Source organism: Odontesthes bonariensis, chromosome 5 (genome assembly GCF_027942865.1).
Source record: "Odontesthes bonariensis isolate fOdoBon6 chromosome 5, fOdoBon6.hap1, whole genome shotgun sequence".
NCBI lineage: Eukaryota > Metazoa > Chordata > Actinopteri > Atheriniformes > Atherinopsidae > Odontesthes > Odontesthes bonariensis.
Window position 1 is genome coordinate 41,767,513 of NC_134510.1, and position 24,829 is coordinate 41,792,341.

Here is a 24,829-nt window from a genome sequence, read left to right on the forward strand (position 1 = left end):
CAACAGTTCGTCCATAATCTCAAGTTGGGAACAAGCACATATTGTTGTTTTTGCTTTATGATTAGTTGAAGGTTTAATTGTGAGCAAGTATTGCTTTAATTCAATCAAAAAAAAACATAGAAATTTGGTTTTCTTTTAAAAAATTTGCATTTGTGTATGTGAAATTTAGCTTTGATAATTAATAAATTAATAAAGAAAACCTTCGGATTCATTTTGCCACTTAGTTGAAACCCAAACAGGAAGCTTGCTGATATTTTTAAGTCAACAAAATGACAAAAATGTTGCCAGAAATCTTTCCAAAGAGGACACAACCACAACAGAGTAATGGGCTCAGGGCAAAGGTCACAAAAGGTACAGTTCACATTAATGTGAGTTGAACTTCTTAGAGTTGAAATTGAACAAGAAGGTGATGTTTTCTTTTTCCTAAACTGGGAACAGTTCTATTTATCATTTTCAGCATTTTGTGGACCTCTTCTTTTTTTTTTTGTTTATCAATATTTTATTCATTTTCAAACAGACACAGAACAGAGAACATACATGACAGCAGAGGGCAAGTAAAAATAAAGTGACATAGTGAATAACATGGAAAGAGAGACAATAGACAAGTAATAATAATAATTTTTAAAAAAAAGTCACATGAGTCACTTCTTATTCCACTTTTACGAGCTTCGAACGTGTCCCTGAACGCGTCTTGACCTCTCACCCAGCGCGTTACCGACTGTCACGCGCTCTCTAGTGGGTTTAACCCTAGACATAGCGCGTGTTGCTGGCGCGTGTGAGTCACCTGTGCCGTTTATCGGACCTGCTCCGGGGTTCCAGCCGCAGCTCGCGGGGCGTCAGACAGCCGCGGCGGAGCTTTAGCGGCCGGAAGCTAACGGCTAACGGGAAGCTAACGGCTAACGGGCCGGAGATGGAGGAGTTTCTGACGAGCTGCCAGCGGGCCGTGAAGGTAGCACACACGGTTAGCTGTTAGCCGCAGCGAGCCGTTAGATCTAACGGTCAGAGGCTCTGAACCGGCACAGATTTGACGGTTGTCAGGTCAGCCGGGGATCAACCTTTCAAAGTAAACTTCCGGTTGGAAGACAACACGATGCTATTCTTCCTGGTTAAATTTAAATTTACAAATGAAATTCTGAACTACAGAGTATCACCTTCCCTTTGGACATGTGGTTTGTCCCAGGTAGTGTTGCCAACTCCCTGAAAAATAAAACAGGGACACCTCATTAGAAGGCCGGCCTTCCCCCTTTCTGGCCTGGTGAATTTTTTAGCCCATTTTTTTGTGAGTGAAACGACTTTTTAACCATTTAACTCGAACCTGAATTGAATTCGATGCATATTTTTTGAGTGACATGAACACATGGAAAACAAATTATTATCCAGGAATTCACTTTAATACAAAATACCAAAATTAACTGAATAAAATAAGTACCTTTCTTAAAGGAGAAGTTTGGTTTTTTAAAACCTGGACCTTATTTCTGGCCTAAAATCCGTTCATCTACTCACCGATAACAGTTTGGTGAAAGTCAGCGTCCTTCGGAAGATATTTAGATCCCTGGAGATCTGCTTATATAACAGAGAGAGCAGGGCAGAGACGATACAGCCTCTAAAAAAGGCATTATCTGTCTTTATTTCACCAATACTTTACGACCAATGAATGAATGAACGCGTACTGTTAGCTGTTAGCTCAGCGCTGTTAGCTCAGCGCTGTTAGCTCAGAGCTTTTAGCTCAGCGCTGTTAGCTCAGAGCTTTTAGCTCAGAGCTGTTAGCTCAGAGCTTTTAGCTCAGAGCTTTTAGCTCAGAGCTTTTAGCTCAGCGCTGTTAGCTCAGCGCTGTTAGCTCAGAGCTGTTAGCTCAGAGCTTTTAGCTCAGCGCTGTTAGCTCAGAGCTGTTAGCTCAGAGCTTTTAGCTCAGAGCTTTTAGCTCAGAGCTGTTAGCTCAGAGCTGTTAGCTCAGAGCTGTTAGCTCAGAGCTTTTAGCTCAGAGCTTTTAGCTCAGAGCTTTTAGCTGTTAGCTCAGAGCTGCCGTGTTGTTATTCTGTAGCAGAGTGGTGCAAAAAGTCTACATTAAGTGGTTTCAGAGAGTTACATGGTTCTGTAAAAGCATTCAGAAAACAATACAGCAATGTACTGATATTAGAAAACGTATTTTGTACTTTTGAATACTTAAGTATTTTTAAAAGTAAGTTCTTCAGTATTTTAACTTGAGTAAAATTTTGAACTTGTAGTTGAGTAAGATTTGACCATGAGTATCAATACTTTAACTTAAGTACTGGAGTTGAGTACTTTGTCCACTACTGCTTAAAGCAGTATCTGCTTTCTGTCACCACAAGCAACAGTACCTCCTCGACCAATGAGCTGACAGCGTATTCTCGCGTGTGAATATACTGTCAGCTCATTGGTCACAGAGCAGGACAGGGCCTGGGAACAAGTTTAACGTACATTTTCATATAAAGCCCCGTTATTAATTTCCATTGGCATGATACTGCCTATTTTTAGACTCTCACAGGAATACGGGACAAAGTTCTGTTGTTTCTAAATACGGGACGATTCCGTTTTTCAAGGGGCGGTTGGCAACCCTACTCCCAGCCCCCCCCCCCTCCCCCCTCCCACGAGATGACGGAGCCTGGAGGTCAAAGCTGATGTTATTAGCGGGATTTGTTGTTTGCTAATGAATGTAAAATATGAAAAGGAAGCAGAAAACTTTAGATTTATTTATCATCAAAACAAAGGGGTCCAATGTTGCCCCAGCGGCGGAGGACCAGGTAGTGAAGGCGGGACTCAGGCTGTTAACGAGGCTGTCCACTTCAGCACCTCTGCCGCTAATGCTAATGCTAATGCTAATGCTAACAGGGACGGAGACGACGAGTCCATTGTTATGTTAGCGGCTCTGTGAGTGAGACTGCATTTGCACACAGATAAGCTACATGGCAGACTTTTGTGGTGATTATTGTATATTTATTGATTTATTGATACTGTAGTCATGTAACCATAGTGACCTTGCCATGACCTTAGCTTTGGCTGAATTGACGCCGCTGATTCACGTGCCGGGTTCCTGCCTGAGTGGTTTACTCTGGGTCAGCAGGTGGATGCGGAGCCGGAGGGGCCGGGGTTTCACGTCGTTCTGGGTAACGAGGCCTGTGACGTGGACTCCATGGTGTCTGCGCTGGCCTTCGCCTACTTCCTGTCCAAGGTGAGACTCGTCCAATCAGCTGCCGGCGCTCAGCAGCAGGTGCTGGTTCTAACCTTTATCTGTCCTTCAGACCGCGCACGGCCAGGCGCTCGCTGTGCCGCTGCTCAACATCCGGCAGTCAGAACTGGTTCTGCGCTCAGACAATCTGTTCCTGCTGCGCCAGACGGGTTTGTCTCCGGACCTGCTGCTGTTCAGGGACCAGCTGGACCTGCGGGCGCTGCAGCGAGCCGGCCGCCTGCGGCTGACGCTGGTGGACCACAACGTCCTGCCCAGGTGATTCCACACACTGATACCCCACAGCTAACAGCCCACAGCTAACACCCCACAGCTAACTACTGATACCCCACAGCTAACACCCCACAGCTAACTACTGACACCCCACAGCTAACTACTGACACCCCACAGCTAACTACTGACACCACACAGCTAACTACTGACACCCCACAGCTAACACCCCACAGCTAACTACTGATACCCCACAGCTAACTACTGACACCCCACAGCTAACTACTGATACCCCACAGCTAACTACTGACACCCCACAGCTAACTACTGATACCCCACAGCTAACTACTGACACCCCACAGCTAACTACTGATACCCCACAGCTAACTACTGACACCACACAGCTAACTACTGACACCCCACAGCTAACTACTGATACCCCACAGCTAACTACTGATACCCCACAGCTAACTACTGACACCACACAGCTAACTACTGACACCCCACAGCTAACTACTGATACCCCACAGCTAACTACTGATACCCCACAGCTAACAGCCCACAGCTAACAGCCCACAGCTAACACCCCACAGCTAACTACTGATACCCCACAGCTAACAGCCCACAGCTAACAGCCCACAGCTAACTACTGATACCCCACAGCTAACAGCCCACAGCTAACACCCCACAGCTAACTACTGATACCCCACAGCTAACAGCCCACAGCTAACACCCCACAGCTAACTACTGATACCCCACAGCTAACAGCCCACAGCTAACAGCCCACAGCTAACTACTGATACCCCACAGCTAACAGCCCACAGCTAACACCCCACAGCTAACTACTGATACCCCACAGCTAACAGCCCACAGCTAACACCCCACAGCTAACTACTGATACCCCACAGCTAACAGCCCACAGCTAACAGCCCACAGCTAACACCCCACAGCTAACTACTGATACCCCACAGCTAACAGCCCACAGCTAACACCCCACAGCTAACTACTGATACCCCACAGCTAACAGCCCACAGCTAACAGCCCACAGCTAACTACTGATACCCCACAGCTAACACCCCACAGCTAACTACTGACACCACACAGCTAACTACTGACACCACACAGCTAACTACTGACACCACACACCTAACAGCCCACAGCTAACACCCCACAGCTAACTACTGATACCCCACAGCTAACTCCCCACAGCTAACTCCCCACAGCTAACACCCCACAGCTTACACCCCACAGCTGACTACTGACACCCCACAGCTAACACCCCACAGCTGACTACTGACACCCCACAGCTAACACCCCACAGCTGACTACTGACACCCCACAGCTAACACCCCACAGCTGACTACTGACACCCCACAGCTAACTAAAAACACCCCACAGCTAACACACCACAGCTGACTACTGACACCCAACAGCTAACACCCCACAGCTGACTACTGACACCCCACAGCTAACACCCCACAGCTAATAACCCACAGCTAACTACTGACACCCCACAGCTAACACCCCACGGCTAATAACCCACAGCTAACCACTGACACCCCACAGCTAACTACAGACACCCCACAGCTAACTACAGACACCCCACAGCTAACTACAGACACCCCACAGCTAACTACAGACTCCCCACAGCTAACTACAGACTCCCCACAGCTAACTACAGACTCCCCACAGCTAACTACTGACACCCCACAGCTAACTACAGACTCCCCACAACTAACTACAGACTCCCCACGGCTAACTACTGACATCCCACAGCTAACACCACACAGCTAACTAATGACACCCCACAGCTAACACTACAAAGCTAACTACAAACTCCCCACAGCTAACTACTGACACCCCACAGCTAACTACTGACACCCCACGGCTAACACCACACAGCTAACTACTGACACCCCACAGCTAACTACTGACACCCCACAGCTAACACCACACAGCTAACTACTGACACCACACAGCTAACTACTGACACCACACAGCTAACTACTGACACCACACAGCTAACAGCCCACAGCTAACTACTGACACCCCACAGCTAACACCCCACGGCTAACTACTGACACCCCACAGCTAACAGCCCACAGCTAACACCCCAAAGCTAACTCCCCACACCTAACAGCCCACAGCTAACACCCCACGGCTAACTACTGACACCCCACAGCTAACAGCCCACAGCTAACACCCCAAAGCTAACTCCCCACACCTAACAGCCCACAGCTAACTCCCCACAGCTAACTCCCCACAGCTAACACCCCACAGCTTACACCCCACAGCTGACTACTGACACCCCACAGCTAACACCCCACAGCTGACTACTGACACCCCACAGCTAACACCCCACAGCTGACTACTGACACCCCACAGCTAACTAAAAACACCCCACAGCTAACACACCACAGCTGACTACTGACACCCAACAGCTAACACCCCACAGCTAATAACCCACAGCTAACTACTGACACCCCACAGCTAACACCCCACGGCTAATAACCCACAGCTAACTACAGACACCCCACAGCTAACTACAGACACCCCACAGCTAACTACAGACACCCCACAGCTAACTACAGACAGCTAACTACAGACTCCCCACAGCTAACTACTGACACCCCACAGCTAACTACAGACTCCCCACAACTAACTACAGACTCCCCACGGCTAACTACTGACATCCCACAGCTAACACCACACAGCTAACTAATGACACCCCACAGCTAACACTACAAAGCTAACTACAAACTCCCCACAGCTAACTACTGACACCCCACAGCTAACTACTGACACCCCACGGCTAACACCACACAGCTAACTACTGACACCCCACAGCTAGCTACTGACACCCCACAGCTAACACCACACAGCTAACTACTGACACCACACAGCTAACTACTGACACCACACAGCTAACTACTGACACCACACAGCTAACTACTGACACCACACAGCTAACAGCCCACAGCTAACTACTGACACCCCACAGCTAACACCCCACGGCTAACTACTGACACCCCACAGCTAACAGCCCACAGCTAACACCCCAAAGCTAACTCCCCACACCTAACAGCCCACAGCTAACACCCCACGGCTAACTACTGACACCCCACAGCTAACAGCCCACAGCTAACACCCCAAAGCTAACTCCCCACACCTAACAGCCCACAGCTAACTCCCCACAGCTAACTCCCCACAGCTAACTCCCCACAGCTAACACCCCACAGCTTACACCCCACAGCTGACTACTGACACCCCACAGCTAACACCCCACAGCTGACTACTGACACCCCACAGCTAACACCCCACAGCTGACTACTGACACCCCACAGCTAACTAAAAACACCCCACAGCTAACACACCACAGCTGACTACTGACACCCAACAGCTAACACCCCACAGCTGACTACTGACACCCCACAGCTAACACCCCACAGCTAATAACCCACAGCTAACTACTGACACCCCACAGCTAACACCCCACGGCTAATAACCCACAGCTAACTACAGACACCCCACAGCTAACTACAGACACCCCACAGCTAACTACAGACTCCCCACAGCTAACTACAGACTCCCCACAGCTAACTACTGACACCCCACAGCTAACTACAGACTCCCCACAGCTAACTACAGACTCCCCACAACTAACTACAGACTCCCCACGGCTAACTACTGACATCCCACAGCTAACACCACACAGCTAACTAATGACACCCCACAGCTAACACTACAAAGCTAACTACAAACTCCCCACAGCTAACTACTGACACCCCACAGCTAACTACTGACACCCCACAGCTAACACCCCACAGCTAACTACTGACACCCCACAGCTAACACCCCACAGCTAACTACTGACACCCCACAGCTAACACCCCACAGCTAACTACTGACACCCCACAGCTAACTACTGACACCCCACAGCTAACTACTGACACCCCACAGCTAACTACTGACACCCCACAGCTAACTACTGACACCCCACAGCTAACACCACACAGCTAACTACAAACTCCCCACAGCTAACTACTGACACCCCACAGCTAACACCCCACAGCTAACTACTGACACCCCACAGCTAACTACAAACTCCCCACAGCTAACTACTGACACCCCACAGCTAACTACTGACACCCCACAGCTAACTAAAGACACCCCACAGCTAACTACAGACACCCGACGGTTAACGACAGAGACCCCACGGTTAACGACAGACACCCCACGGGTAACGACAGACACCCCACGGGTAACGGCAGACACCCGAGGGGTAACGACAGACACCCGAGGGGTAACGACAGACACCCGAGGGGTAACGACAGACACCCGACGGGTAACTGCAGACGCCCCACAGCTAACTACAGACACCCGACGGTTAACGACAGAGACCCCACGGTTAACGACAGACACCCCACGGGTAACGACAGACACCCCACGGGGTAACGGCAGACGCCCGAGGGGTAACGGCAGACGCCCGAGGGTTAACGGCAGACGCCCGAGGGTTAACGACAGACGCCCGAGGGTTAACGACAGACGCCCGAGGGTTAACGACAGACGCCCGAGGGGTAACGACAGACGCCCGAGCGGTAACGACAGACGCCCGAGCGGTAACGACAGACGCCCGAGGGGTAACGACAAACAGCCGACGGGTAACGACAGACGCCCGACGGGTAACGACAGACGCCCGACGGGTAACGACAGACGCCCGACGGGTAACGACAGACGCCCGACGGGTAACGACAGACGCCCGACGGGTAACGACAGACGCCCGACGGGTAACGACAGACGCCCGACGGGTAACGACAGACGCCCGACGGGTAACGACAGACGCCCGACGGGTAACGACAGACGCCCGAGGGGTAACGACAGACGCCCGAGGGGTAACGACAGACGCCCGACGGGTAACGACAGACGCCCGAGGGGTAACGGCAGACGCCCGAGGGGTAACGGCAGACGCCCGAGGGGTAACGGCAGACGCCCGAGGGGTAACGACAGACGCCCGAGGGGTAACGACAGACGCCCGAGGGTTAACGACAGACGCCCGAGCGGTAACGACAGACGCCCGAGCGGTAACGACAGACGCCCGAGCGGTAACGACAGACGCCCGAGGGGTAACGACAGACGCCCGACGGGTTAACGACAGACGCCCGAGGGTTAACGACAGACGCCCGACGGGTAACGACAGACGCCCGAGGGGTAACGACAGACTCCCGACGGGTAACGACAGAGACCCCACGGTTAACGACAGACACCCCACGGGTAACGACAGACACCCCACGGGGTAACGGCAGACGCCCGAGGGGTAACGACAGACGCCCGAGGGGTAACGGCAGACGCCCGAGGGGTAACGGCAGACGCCCGAGGGGTAACGGCAGACGCCCGAGGGTTAACGACAGAGACCCCACGGTTAACGACAGACACCCCACGGGTAACGGCAGACACCCCACGGGGTAACGGCAGACGCCCGAGGGGTAACGACAGACGCCCGAGGGGTAACGGCAGACGCCCGAGGGGTAACGGCAGACGCCCGAGGGGTAACGGCAGACGCCCGAGGGGTAACGACAGACGCCCGAGGGTTAACGACAGACGCCCGAGGGTTAACGACAGACGCCCGACGGGTAACGACAGACGCCCGAGCGGTAACGACAGACGCCCGAGCGGTAACGACAGACGCCCGAGGGGTAACGACAAACAGCCGACGGGTAACGACAGACGCCCGAGGGGTAACGACAGACGCCCGACGGGTAACGACAGACGCCCCACGGGTAACGACAGACGCCCGACGGGTAACGACAGACGCCCGACGGGTAACGACAGACGCCCGAGCGGTAACGACAGACGCCCGACGGGTAACGACAGACGCCCGACGGGTAACGACAGACGCCCGACGGGTAACGACAGACGCCCGACGGGTAACGACAGACGCCCGACGGGTAACGACAGACGCCCGAGCGGTAACGACAGACGCCCGAGGGGTAACGACAGACGCCCGACGGGTTAACGACAGACGCCCGAGGGTTAACGACAGACGCCCGACGGGTAACGACAGACGCCCGAGGGGTAACGACAGACTCCCGACGGGTAACGACAGACGCCCGAGGGTTAACGACAGACGCCCGAGGGTTAACGACAGACGCCCGAGGGTTAACGACAGACGCCCGAGGGTTAACGACAGACGCCCGACGGGTAACGACAGACGCCCGACGGGTAACGACAGACGCCCGAGCGGTAACGACAGACGCCCGAGCGTTAACGACAGACGCCCGAGGGTTAACGACAGACGCCCGAGGGTTAACGACAGACGCCCGAGGGGTAACGACAGACGCCCGACGGGTAACGACAGACGCCCGAGCGGTAACGACAGACGCCCGAGCGGTAACGACAGACGCCCGAGGGTTAACGACAGACGCCCGAGGGGTAACGACAGACGCCCGACGGGTTAACGACAGACGCCCGACGGGTTAACGACAGACGCCCGAGGGGTAATGACAGACGCCCCACAGCTAACTACAGACACCCGAGCGGTAACGACAGACGCACGACGGGTAACGACAGACGCCCGAGCGGTAACGACAGACGCCCGAGGGGTAACGACAGACGCCCGAGGGGTAACGACAGACGCCCGACGGGTAACGACAGACGCCCGAGGGTTAACGACAGACACCTGACGGGTAACGACAGACACCACCCTACCTGCACAGGTATCATTGCGTTTGTTCAGCTCAGATAAAGCTGTGTGTGAGCTCACCTGTCTGATTGGCTCTTTTTTCCTTGCAGTTCAGACAGTGACCTGGAGGGGGCAGTGGTGGAGGTAATCGACCATCACTACCTTGAGAGAACAGCATCCCCTTCCTGTCCGGTTACCGTGGAGATGGTGGGATCCTGCGCTACGTTGGTAACGGAACGCATCATCCAGAAAGCTCCAGAGATCTTAGACCAGCAGCTCGCTCAGCTTCTCTACGGTACACACCTGCTCACACACACACACACACACACACACACACACACCTGCTCACACACATACACCTGCTCACACACACACACACACACACACACACACACACACCTGCTCACACACATACACCTGCTCACACACACACACCTGATTGGTGTGTGTTTACTGTTATTGATGACTGATTGGTGTGTGTGTGTGTGTGTGTGTGTGTGTGTAGCGGCGGTGGTCCTGGACTGTGTCAACATGGCTCCCGCTGCAGGTAAAGTCACACCTAAAGACAGCCAGCACACTGCGGCGCTGGAGACACGGTTCCCCGCTCTGCCACCGAGGGGCGCCCTCTTCCAGGCCCTGCAGAACGCCAAGTTCGACGTCTCAGGTGAGTTGATGAGGATCCAGCTGTACCTGATCCAGCTGTACCTGTAGAAGCAGAGCCAGCTGTACCTGTAGAAGCAGAGCCAGCTGTACCTGTAGAAGCAGAGCCAGCTGTACCTGCAGAGGCAGAGCCATCTGTACCTGTAGAGGCAGAGCCAGCTGTACCTGTAGAGGCAGAGCCAGCTGTACCTGTAGAGGCAGAGCCATCTGTACCTGTAGAGGCAGAGCCAGCTGTACCTGCAGAGGCAGAGCCAGCTGTACCTGCAGAGGCAGAGCCAGCTGTACCTGTAGAGGCAGAGCCAGCTGTACCTGTAGAGGCAGAGCCATCTGTACCTGTAGAGGCAGAGCCAGCTGTACCTGCAGAGGCAGAGCCAGCTGTACCTGTAGAGGCAGAGCCATCTGTACCTGTAGAGGCAGAGCCAGCTGTACCTGTAGAGGCAGAGCCAGCTGTACCTGTAGAGGCAGAGCCATCTGTACCTGTAGAGGCAGAGCCATCTGTACCTGTAGAGGCAGAGCCATCTGTACCTGCAGAGGCAGAGCCATCTGTACCTGCAGAGGCAGAGCCATCTGTACCTGCAGAGGCAGAGCCAGCTGTACCTGCAGAGGCAGAGCCATCTGTACCTGCAGAGGCAGAGCCAGCTGTACCTGATCCAGCTGTACCTGTAGAGGCAGAGCCAGCTGTACCTGATCCATCTGTACCTGTAGAGGCAGAGCCAGCTGTACCTGCAGAGGCAGAGCCATCTGTACCTGCAGAGGCAGAGCCAGCTGTACCTGCAGAGGCAGAGCCATCTGTACCTGCAGAGGCAGAGCCATCTGTACCTGCAGAGGCAGAGCCAGCTGTACCTGCAGAGGCAGAGCCAGCTGTACCTGTAGAGGCAGAGCCAGCTGTACCTGATCCAGCTGTACCTGTAGAGGCAGAGCCAGCTGTACCTGATCCATCTGTACCTGCAGAGGCAGAGCCAGCTGTACCTGCAGAGGCAGAGCCAGCTGTACCTGTAGAGGCAGAGCCATCTGTACCTGTAGAGGCAGAGCCATCTGTACCTGCAGAGGCAGAGCCAGCTGTACCTGTAGAGGCAGAGCCAGCTGTACCTGTAGAGGCAGAGCCATCTGTACCTGTAGAGGCAGAGCCATCTGTACCTGTAGAGGCAGAGCCATCTGTACCTGTAGAGGCAGAGCCATCTGTACCTGTAGAGGCAGAGCCATCTGTACCTGTAGAGGCAGAGCCAGCTGTACCTGTAGAGGCAGAGCCATCTGTACCTGTAGAGGCAGAGCCAGCTGTACCTGTAGAGGCAGAGCCAGCTGTACCTGTAGAGGCAGAGCCAGCTGTACCTGTAGAGGCAGAGCCAGCTGTACCTGTAGAGGCAGAGCCATCTGTACCTGTAGAGGCAGAGCCATCTGTACCTGTAGAGGCAGAGCCAGCTGTACCTGCAGAGGCAGAGCCAGCTGTACCTGTAGAGGCAGAGCCATCTGTACCTGCAGAGGCAGAGCCAGCTGTACCTGTAGAGGCAGAGCCAGCTGTACCTGTAGAGGCAGAGCCAGCTGTACCTGTAGAGGCAGAGCAGGTAGAGCAGGTCTGCTTTCACCTGACGTGTCCTTTTGTGTGAGTCATCAGTTTTTTGACTGGAGCTATTCCAGCTGAGTTAGGTACTTCTTTACTATCAGAGTCTGTGAAGCTTCACACTGATACTGATACTGCTACTATACTGATACTATACTACTACTACTGCTACTATACTGATACTATACTGATACTACTGCTACTATACTGATACTACTGCTACTATACTGCTACTACTACTGCTACTATACTGATACTACTGCTACTATACTGCTACTACTGCTACTATACTGCTACTACTACTGCTACTATACTGATACTACTGCTACTATACTGATACTATACTGCTGCTACTGCTACTATACTGCTACTACTACTGCTACTATACTGCTACTACTGCTACTATACTGCAACTATACTGCTGCTACTACTACTGCTACTATACTGATACTACTGCTACTATACTGATACTATACTGCTACTACTGCTACTATACTGCTACTACTGCTACTATACTGCTACTATACTGCTGCTACTACTACTGCTACTATACTGATACTACTGCTACTATACTGATACTATACTGCTACTACTGCTACTATACTGCTACTACTGCTACTATACTGCTACTATACTGCTACTACTACTACTGCTACTATACTGATACTACTGCTACTATACTGATACTATACTGATGCTACTGCTACTATACTGATACTATACTGCTACTACTGCTACTACTGCTACTATACTGCAACTATACTGCTGCTACTACTACTGCTACTATACTGATACTACTGCTACTATACTGATACTATACTGCTACTACTGCTACTATACTGCTACTACTGCTACTATACTGCTACTACTGCTACTATACTGCTACTATACTGCTGCTACTACTACTGCTACTATACTGATACTATACTGATGCTACTGCTACTATACTGATACTATACTGATGCTACTGCTACTATACTGATACTATACTGCTACTACTGCTACTATACTGATACTATACTGATGCTACTGCTACTATACTGATAATATACTGATGCTACTGCTACTATACTGATACTATACTGCTACTACTGCTACTATACTGATACTACTGCTACTATACTGATAATATACTGCTACTACTGCTACTATACTGCTACTATACTGCTACTATACTGATACTATACTGCTCCTACTACTAAACTGCTACTATACTTCTACTTTGCTACTAGTATAGTAATACTTGTACTATTTCTATACTAATGCTATTGATGTGGTATTTATGGCAATATTTTGTCTTCAGGTCTGAACACGGAGCAGATGTTGTTGAAGGACATGAAAGCTGTTTCAGGAAGTTTGAATCTCGCCGTCTCTGTTCTCTACATCACACTGGAGGTCAGTCCACATGCTGTGGCCAATCTGCTGTAGTGACATCACTGTGACAGGAAGTGGAGGCATAGCATATGGTCTTCATATGCTTCCATTAGTTTTGTCTCACGGGTGTGTTTCTGTATGTGTCAGGAGTTCCTGCAGAGGGTGGATTTGGAGGCAGAGCTTTCAGGTTTCTGCCAGAAGTTTGGATATGATTTGCTGCTGATGATGACAATCTCCTTCACTGAGAACAAGGAGCCAATCAGAGAGTTGGCTGTGTTCAGTCATAGTGGCACCTGCAGGGACCAGGTACACGCTGATGCTACACGCTGATGCTACACGCTGATGCTACACACTGATGCTACACGCTGATGCTAATTCGTGCTACACACTGATGCTAACTCATACTACACGCTGGTGCTAACTCGTGCTACACACTGATGCTAACTAGAGCTACACGCTGATGCTAACTCATGCTACACGCTGATGCTAACTCATACTACACGCTGATGCTAACTCGTGCTACACGCTGATGCTAACTCATACTACACGCTGGTGCTAACTCGTGCTACACGCTGATGCTAACTCATACTACACGCTGGTGCTAACTCGTGCTACACGCTGATGCTAACTCATACTACACACTGATACCTCACACTGACGCTAACTCGTGCTACACGCTGATGCTAACTCATACTACACACTGATACCTCACACTGACGCTAACTCGTGCTACACGCTGATGCTAACTCATACTACACACTGATACCTCACACTGACGCTAACTCATGCTACACGCTGATGCTAACTCATACTACACACTGATACCTCACACTGACGCTAATTCGTGCTACACGCTGATGCTAACTCATGCTACATGCCGATGCTAACTCGTGCTACACACTGATGCTAACTCACCCTACTAAACCTAACCCAGAAACACAGCTCCCTCGATAATGTTTGGGACAGTTTGCTTCACTGAGAACAGAGGCTACTCTGCAACATGCTAACCATGGTATAATCAGAGTTACAGATGTGTCTGTGGTGGCATCTCCCCACAGTACTAACAAAAACAATTCCGGTCATAAGTTTTGAACAGAACGCCATCTCATGATACTGCACTGCGTATAGGCCACAGATTTATATTTAGAAAGGAAAAACCCAAAGGAATACAGAAAGAAAACACGGCTAAATGAGGGTTATTATCATTTCTGGTCCTTCCAACACATCCATTTATACTCGATAACTCAGGCTGTGGCCACTAGGTGGCAGTGTGGTTCCATCTGTTCCCCTAACTTATAGCTCTGTAAGTCGCATCAAAACTCCACTTTGTTTATTTAGTTTATTGAACACTGAGAAACTACAGGGGGGTACACATCGATTTACCCCTGACCTGGTTCACGGTCCACTACAAATACATAAAACCACTGAAGAGAGCTGTACCTGCAGGTCCAGAACAGGAGAAACATGAAACCCAAAAGAAATTAATTCACAACCTAAATATAAAAAGAACAAGAGCTCAGTTATCTGTTTCCATCTTTTCTGTTTGTAGTTTCAGCTGCAGTTCATTCCAGATTTACTGTTTTACTTTGATAGTGTGGGGGGGGTTGTGACCTCGCTCTGTGCTCAGATCCTTTGATGTTATCCCCAGTAACACCCCCATCATAGAAACAAAAGGTCAGCTGACCCCGTCATAGAAACAGAAGGTCAGCTGACCCCGTCATAGAAACAGAAGGTCAGCTGACCCCGTCATAGAAACAGAAGGTCGTCATAGAAACAGAAGGTCAGCTGACCCCTTCATAGAAACAGAAGGTCAGCTGACCCCTTCATAGAAACAGAAGGTCAGCTGACCCCTTCATAGAAACAGAAGGTCAGCTGACCCCTTCATAGAAACAGAAGGTCAGCTGACCCCGTCATAGAAACAGAAGGTCGTCATAGAAACAGAAGGTCAGCTGACCCCTTCATAGAAACAGAAGGTCAGCTGACCCCTTCATAGAAACAGAAGGTCAGCTGACCCCTTCATAGAAACAGAAGGTCAGCTGACCCCGTCATAGAAACAGAAGGTCAGCTGACCCCTTCATAGAAACAGAAGGTCAGCTGACCCCGTCATAGAAACAGAAGGTCAGCTGACCCCTTCATAGAAACAGAAGGTCAGCTGACCCCGTCATAGAAACAGAAGGTCAGCTGACCCCGTCATAGAAACAGAAGGTCAGCTGATCTTCTGACCTTCTGTTCAGGGTCCAAAACCTGAAGTTTGCTTGATTGCTCGCCCCCGCCCAAACGCTGATGTGCCCTGCAGATACTACTCACAGGTGTCCTCCTTCCCCAGGTGTGCCAGTACCTGGAAAAGGCCCGTAATCCCGCCCTCAACCTCCGTCCAATGAGCAGGCCCCATCCCCACATGTCAGCCTATCATCAAGGTAAAGTTCTGGAGGGGTGACCCGGCTGTTAAGGTGAATCCTTCAGTCCGCTGAGGGTCCTCTCTTCTGCTTCCTCTTTCAGAAAACACGCTGGCGTCTCGGAAGAAGCTCCTCCCCATCGTTAAAGAATTCCTCAGGGAGAGCAAGGGAGACGGTTGCCTGGGAAACGCGCAGGGGGAGGAGTCAGCGGTCCCTCCGACCCCCATGAACAGCCTGGTGGAGGGCTGTCCTCTGGATGGAGGTCTGCCTCGGATCAGCGCTCAGGACCTGGAGGAGAAGTTCGGCAGGATGGAGGCTACAGACCTCTGAGGACCAAGACTCGCCGAACCCGGGCCCAACTGCTCCAGAACCAGGTCCAGCTGTTCCAGGTGCAGCTGGTCCAGATGTTTCACTAACTGTGTTTCCTGAGTTTGATGAATAAAAACAAAGATGATCTGAGTCAGATCCGCTGAACAGAACCCTCCTCTGAAAGGTTCCTTCAGGTCCAGCTGCCAGCCGGGACCTTCAGGTGTACCAGGTTTACTTTATCTCTGATACTGAGGTCCAAACGGGACGACTTTCACCTCCTCTTCCACTGCTGTATTTAAAATGGCGTCTGTTCATCAGAAGTTAGATAGACGCCACCTTAAATCTCTTAAATCAACTCACCTGGCGGCGCAGGTAATGCTGTTTAACAGACGCCACGGGGCACTTTCAGCATTAATTTGGACCCTTTGGTATCTCCGTACTCCGGTATCCTCGGTGTTGTCTCTCTGTGATCCTGCTGCAGAACAAATAAACAAAGTGTGAACGACACCGACTGTGTTTGAAGTGAAGCTTCCTTTAGAAAGGAGAAGAATGAATGTTTATTAAAGTGTCAGAGCAGCAGGAAGGTTTCCATGGGGTGGATCCTTTCTGAAGAAGAAGAAGGCCTGTGGCCCCTCCCACCCGGAAGTAGAAGACCTGTGGCAGAACTGGAAAAACAGGTCATTGTTATGTCAATGGGTTTGAAACCGTGTTCGAACGGTGTTCGAAACCACCTACCGCATACTACATACTGCATACTGCATGCTACATACTACATACTGCATACTGCACACTGCATACTACATACTGCATACTGCATACTGCATACTGCATACTACACACTGCATACTGCATACTGCATACTACACACTGCATACTGCATACTACACACTACATACTGCATACTGCATACTGCATACTACACACTGCATACTGCATACTGCATACTGCATACTACACACTGCATACTGCATACTACACACTACATACTGCATACTGCATACTACACACTGCATACTGCATACTACACACTACATACTGCATACTGCATACTACACACTGCACACTACACACTGCATACTGCATACTACATACTACATACTGCATACTGCATACTGCATACTACACACTGCATACTGCATACTGCATACTGCATACTACATACTGCATACTGCATACTGCATACTGCATACTACACACTGCATACTACACACTGCATACTGCATACTACACACTGCATACTGCATACTGCATACTACACACTGCATACTACATACTGCATACTGCATACTGCATACTACACACTGCATACTACATACTGCATACTGCATACTGCATACTGCATACTACACACTGCATACTACACACTGCATACTGCATACTACACACTGCATACTGCATACTGCATACTACACACTGCATACTGCATACTACACACTACATACTGCATACTGCATACTACACACTGCACACTACACACTGCATACTGCATACTACATACTACATACTGCATACTGCATACTACACACTGCACACTACACACTGCATACTGCATACTGCATACTACACACTGCACACTACATACTGCATACTGCATACTACACACTGCGTACTACATACTGCATACTACATACTGCATACTGCGTACTGCGTACTGCATACTACACACTGCATACTACATACTGCATACTGCATACTACACACTGCATACTGCATACTACACACTACATACTGCATACTGCATACTACACACTGCACACTACACACTGCATACTGCATACTACATACTGCATACTGCATACTACACACTGCACACTACACACTGCATACTGCATACTGCATACTACACACTGCACACTACATACTGCATACTGCATACTACACACTGCGTACTATATACTGCATACTACATACTGCATACTGCGTACTGCGTACTGCATACTACACACTGCATACTACATACTGCATACTGCATACTACACACTGCATACTACATACTGCATACTGCATACTACACACTGCATACTGCATACTGCATACTACACACTACACACTACATACTGCATACCGCATACAGCATACCGCATACTACATACTGCATACTACATACTGCATACTACATACTGCATACTACATACTGCATACTACATACTGCATACCACATACTGCATACCGCATACCGCATACTGCATACTGCATACTGCATACCGCATACAGCATACCGCATACTGCATACAGCATACCGCATACCGCATACTGCATACCGCATACCGCATACTGCATACTACATACCGCATACCGCATACTGCATACTACATACCGCATACCGCATACTGCATACCGCATACTGCATACTGCATACTGCATACCGCATACCGCATACAGCATACTGCATACTACATACTACATACAGCATACTGCACACCACATACTGCATACTGCATACTGCATACCGCATACCGCATACTGCATACTACATACTGCATACTACATACCGCATACCGCATACTGCATACCGCATACTGCATACTGCATACTGCATACCGCATACCGCATACAGCATACTGCATACTACATACTACATACAGCATACTGCATACCACATACTGCATACTACATACTGCATACCGCATACCGCATACAGCATACTGCATACCGCATACTGCATACTGCATACTGCATACCGCATACCGCATACTGCATACTACATACTGCATACTACATACCGCATACTGCATACCTCATACCGCATACTAAATACTGCATACTGCATACCGCATACAGCATACCGCATACTACATACTGCATACTGCATACCGCATACTGCATACCGCATACTACATACCGCATACAGCATACCGCATACTACATACTGCATACTGCATACCGCATACTGCATACCGCATACAGCATACCGCATACTGCATACCGCATACTGCATACCGCATACTACATACCGCATACCGCATACTGCATACCGCATACCACATACCGCATACAGCATACCGCATACTACATACCGCATACCGCATACCGCATACCACATACAGCATACCGCATACTGCATACCGCATACTACATACTACATACCGCATACCGCATACAGCATACCGCATACTACATACCGCATACCGCATACCACATACAGCATACCGCATACTACATACCGCATACCGCATACTGCATACCGCATACTACATACCGCATACCGCATACCACATACAGCATACCGCATACTACATACCGCATACCGCATACCACAAACAGCATACCGCATACTACATACCGCATACCGCATACTGCATACCGCATACTACATACCGCATACCGCATACCACATACAGCATACCGCATACTACATACCGCATACCGCATACCGCATACAGCATACAGCATACTGCATACCGCATACTGCATACTGCATACTGCATACCGCATACCGCATACTGCATACTACATACTGCATACTACATACCGCATACTGCATACCTCATACCGCATACTAAATACTGCATACTGCATACCGCATACAGCATACCGCATACTACATACTGCATACTGCATACCGCATACTGCATACCGCATACTACATACCGCATACAGCATACCGCATACTACATACTGCATACTGCATACCGCATACTGCATACCGCATACAGCATACCGCATACTGCATACCGCATACTGCATACCGCATACTACATACCGCATACCGCATACTGCATACCGCATACCACATACCGCATACAGCATACCGCATACTACATACCGCATACCGCATACCGCATACCACATACAGCATACCGCATACTGCATACCGCATACTACATACTACATACCGCATACCGCATACAGCATACCGCATACTACATACCGCATACCGCATACCACATACAGCATACCGCATACTACATACCGCATACCGCATACTGCATACCGCATACTACATACCGCATACCGCATACCACATACAGCATACCGCATACTACATACCGCATACCGCATACCACAAACAGCATACCGCATACTACATACCGCATACCGCATACTGCATACCGCATACTACATACCGCATACCGCATACCACATACAGCATACCGCATACTACATACCGCATACCGCATACCGCATACAGCATACCGCATACTACATACCGCATACCGCATACCACATACAGCATACCGCATACTACATACCGCATACCGCATACCACATACAGCATACCGCATACTACATACCGCATACCACATACCGCATACCGCATACTACATACCGCATACCGCATACTGCATACCGCATACTACATACCGCATACCGCTTACTGCATACTGCATACCGCATACTACATACCGCATACCGCATACAGCATACCGCATACTACATACCGCATACCGCATACAGCATACCGCATACTACATACAGCATACCGCATACTACATACAGCATACCGCATACTACATACTGCATACCGCATACTACATACCGCATACTACATGCTGCATACCGCATACTGCATACCGCTTACTACATACTGCATACTGCATACTACATACTGCATACCGCATACTACATACTGCATACCGCATACTACATACAGCATACCGCATACTACATACTGCATACCGCATACTACATACAGCATACCGCATACTACATACTGCATACCGCATACTACATACTGCATACCGCATACTACATACAGCATACCGCATACTACATACTGCATACCGCATACTACATACTGCATACCGCATACTACATACTGCATACCGCATACTACATACCGCATACCGCTTACTACATACTGCATACTACATACTGCATACTGCATACAGCATACTACATACTGCATACTGCATACTACATACTGCATACCGCATACAGCATACCGCATACTACATACTGCATACCGCATGCTACATACTGCATACCGCATACTACATACAGCATACCGCATGCTACATACAGCATACCGCATACTACATACTGCATACCACATGCTGCATACTACATACTGCATACCGCTTACTACATACTGCATACCGCATACTGCATACTGCATACTGCATACAGCATACCGCATACTACATACCGCATACCGCATACTACATACTGCATACCGCATACTGCATACAGCATACCGCATACTACATACCGCATACCGCATACTACATACTGCATACCGCATACTGCATACTACATGCCGCATACTACATACTGCACGCCGCATACTGCATACTGCATACAGCACACTACATACTGCATACCACATACTGCATACTACGTACAGCATACTGCGTACCGCATACTGCATACTGCGTACTGCATACTGCGTACCGCATACTACATACAGCATACTACATACTGCATACCGCATACAGCATACCGCATACTACATACTGCATACCGCATACTATATACTGCATACCGCATACTACATACTGCATACCGCATACTACATACCGCATACCGCTTACTACATACTGCATACTGCATACTGCATACAGCATACTACATACTGCATACTGCATACTACATACTGCATACCGCATACAGCATACCGCATACTACATACTGCATACCGCATGCTACATACTGCATACCGCATACTACATACAGCATACCGCATACTACATACTGCATACCGCATACTACATACAGCATACCGCATACTACATACTGCATACCGCATACTACATACTGCATACCGCATACTACATACAGCATACCGCATACTACATACTGCATACCGCATACTACATACTGCATACCGCATACTACATACCGCATACCGCTTACTACATACTGCATACTACATACTGCATACTGCATACAGCATACTACATACTGCATACTGCATACTACATACTGCATACCGCATACAGCATACCGCATACTACATACTGCATACCGCATGCTACATACTGCATACCGCATACTACATACAGCATACCGCATGCTACATACAGCATACCGCATACTACATACTGCATACCACATGCTGCATACTACATACTGCATACCGCTTACTACATACTGCATACCGCATACTGCATACTGCATACTGCATACAGCATACCGCATACTACATACCGCATACCGCATACTACATACTGCATACCGCATACTGCATACAGCATACCGCATACTACATACCGCATACCGCATACTACATACTGCATACCGCATACTGCATACTACATGCCGCATACTACATACTGCACGCCGCATACTGCATACTGCATACAGCACACTACATACTGCATACCACATACTGCATACTACGTACAGCATACTGCGTACCGCATACTGCATACTGCGTACTGCATACTGCGTACCGCATACTACATACAGCATACTACATACTGCATACCGCATACAGCATACCGCATACTACATACTGCATACCGCATACTATATACTGCATACCGCATACTACATACTGCATACCGCATACTACATACCGCATACCGCTTACTACATACTGCATACTGCATACTGCATACAGCATACTACATACTGCATACTGCATACTACATACTGCATACCGCATACAGCATACCGCATACTACATACTGCATACCGCATGCTACATACTGCATACCGCATACTACATACTGCATACCACATGCTGCATACTACATACTGCATACCGCTTACTACATACTGCATACCGCATACTGCATACTGCATACTGCATACAGCATACCGCATACTACATACCGCATACCGCATACTACATACTGCATACCGCATACTGCATATAGCATACCGCATACTACATACCGCATACTACATACTGCATACCGCATACTGCATACTACATGCCGCATACTACATACTGCACGCCGCATACTGCATACAGCACACTACATACTGCATACTACATACTGCATACTACGTACAGCATACTGCGTACCGCATACTGCATACTGCGTACTGCATACTGCGTACCGCATACTACATACAGCATACTGCATACAGCATACTGCATACTACATGCCGCATACTACATACTGCACGCCGCATACTGCATACAGCACACTACATACTGCATACCACATACTGCATACTACGTACAGCATACTTCGTACCGCATACTGCATACTGCGTACTGCATACTGCGTACCGCATACTACATACAGCATACTGCATACAGCATACTGCATACTACATACCGCATACCGCATACTACATACTGCATACCGCATACTGCATACTGCACGCTGCATACTACACACTGCATACCGCATACTGCATACTGCATACAGCACACAACATACTGCATACCACATACTGCATACTACGTACAGCATACTGCGTACCGCATACTGCATACTGCGTACTGCATACTGCGTACCGCATACTACATACTGCGTACTGCATACTACGTACAGCATACTGCATACCGCGTACTGCATACTGCATACTGCGTACTGCATACTGCATACTGCATACTACATACCGCGTACTGCACACTGCATACTGCATACTACATACTACATACTACATACTACATACTGCATACTACATACTACATACTACATACTGCATACTGCACGCTGCATACTACACACTGCATACTGCACACTGCATACTACATACTGCATACTACATACTGCATACTACATACTACATACTACATACTGCATACTACATACTACATACTGCATACTGCACGCTGCATACTACACACTGCATACCACATACTGCATACTACGTACAGCATACTGCGTACCGCATACTGCATACTGCGTACTGCATACTGCGTACCGCATACTACATACTGCGTACTGCATACTACGTACAGCATACTGCATACCGCGTACTGCATACTGCATACTGCATACTGCGTACTGCATACTGCATACTGCATACTACATACCGCGTACTGCACACTGCATACTGCATACTGCATACTGCGTACTGCACACTGCATACTGCATACTGCACACTGCACACTGCACACTGCATACTACATACTGCATACTGCATACTGCATACTACATACTACATACTGCATACCGCATACCGCATACTGCATACTGCATACTACATACTGCATACCGCATACTACATACTGCATACTGCATACTGCATACCACATACTACATACTACATACTGCATACCGCATACTGCATACTGCATACTACATACTGCATACCGCATACTACATACTGCACACTACACACTACATACTGCATACTGCATACTACACACTGCGTACTACATACTGCATACTACATACTGCATACTGCGTACTGCGTACTGCATACTACACACTGCATACTACATACTACATACTGCATACTGCATACTACACACTGCATACTGCATACTGCATACTGCATACTACACACTGCATACTGCATACTGCATACTACACACTACACACTACATACTGCATACTGCATACTACACACTGCACACTACACACTGC

The 24,829-nt window shown here is 49.1% G+C and overlaps 1 protein-coding gene across 2 annotated transcripts; it reads left to right on the forward strand.

Moving 5' to 3' along the window:
- Positions 1-716: 716 nt before the first annotated feature.
- prune (prune exopolyphosphatase) lies at positions 717-16,898 on the forward strand. 2 transcript variants are annotated; one of them, XM_075466420.1, is made up of 9 exons: positions 717-949; positions 3,080-3,190; positions 3,261-3,463; positions 10,205-10,389; positions 10,600-10,758; positions 13,616-13,707; positions 13,834-13,992; positions 16,013-16,103; positions 16,186-16,898. In XM_075466420.1, the coding sequence occupies exons 1-9, from the start codon at positions 911-913 to the stop codon at positions 16,410-16,412; spliced, it is 1,266 nt and encodes a 421-aa protein (XP_075322535.1). In that variant the 5' UTR covers positions 717-910; the 3' UTR covers positions 16,413-16,898. The 2 variants fall into 2 exon arrangements, with proteins under 2 accessions (XP_075322535.1, XP_075322536.1); XM_075466421.1 differs by having other exon boundaries at positions 3,083-3,190.
- Positions 16,899-24,829: the final 7,931 nt, after the last annotated feature.

Excerpts from the sequence above, each read along its gene's own strand:
- prune (XM_075466420.1), top strand. The coding sequence starts at position 911 with ATGGAGGAGTTTCTGACGAGCTGCCAGCGGGCCGTGAAG. Across the intron at positions 3,464-10,204 it reads GACCACAACGTCCTGCCCAG|TTCAGACAGTGACCTGGAGG; the intron begins GTGATTCCACAC and ends TTTTCCTTGCAG. Across the intron at positions 10,759-13,615 it reads CGCCAAGTTCGACGTCTCAG|GTCTGAACACGGAGCAGATG; the intron begins GTGAGTTGATGA and ends TTTTGTCTTCAG.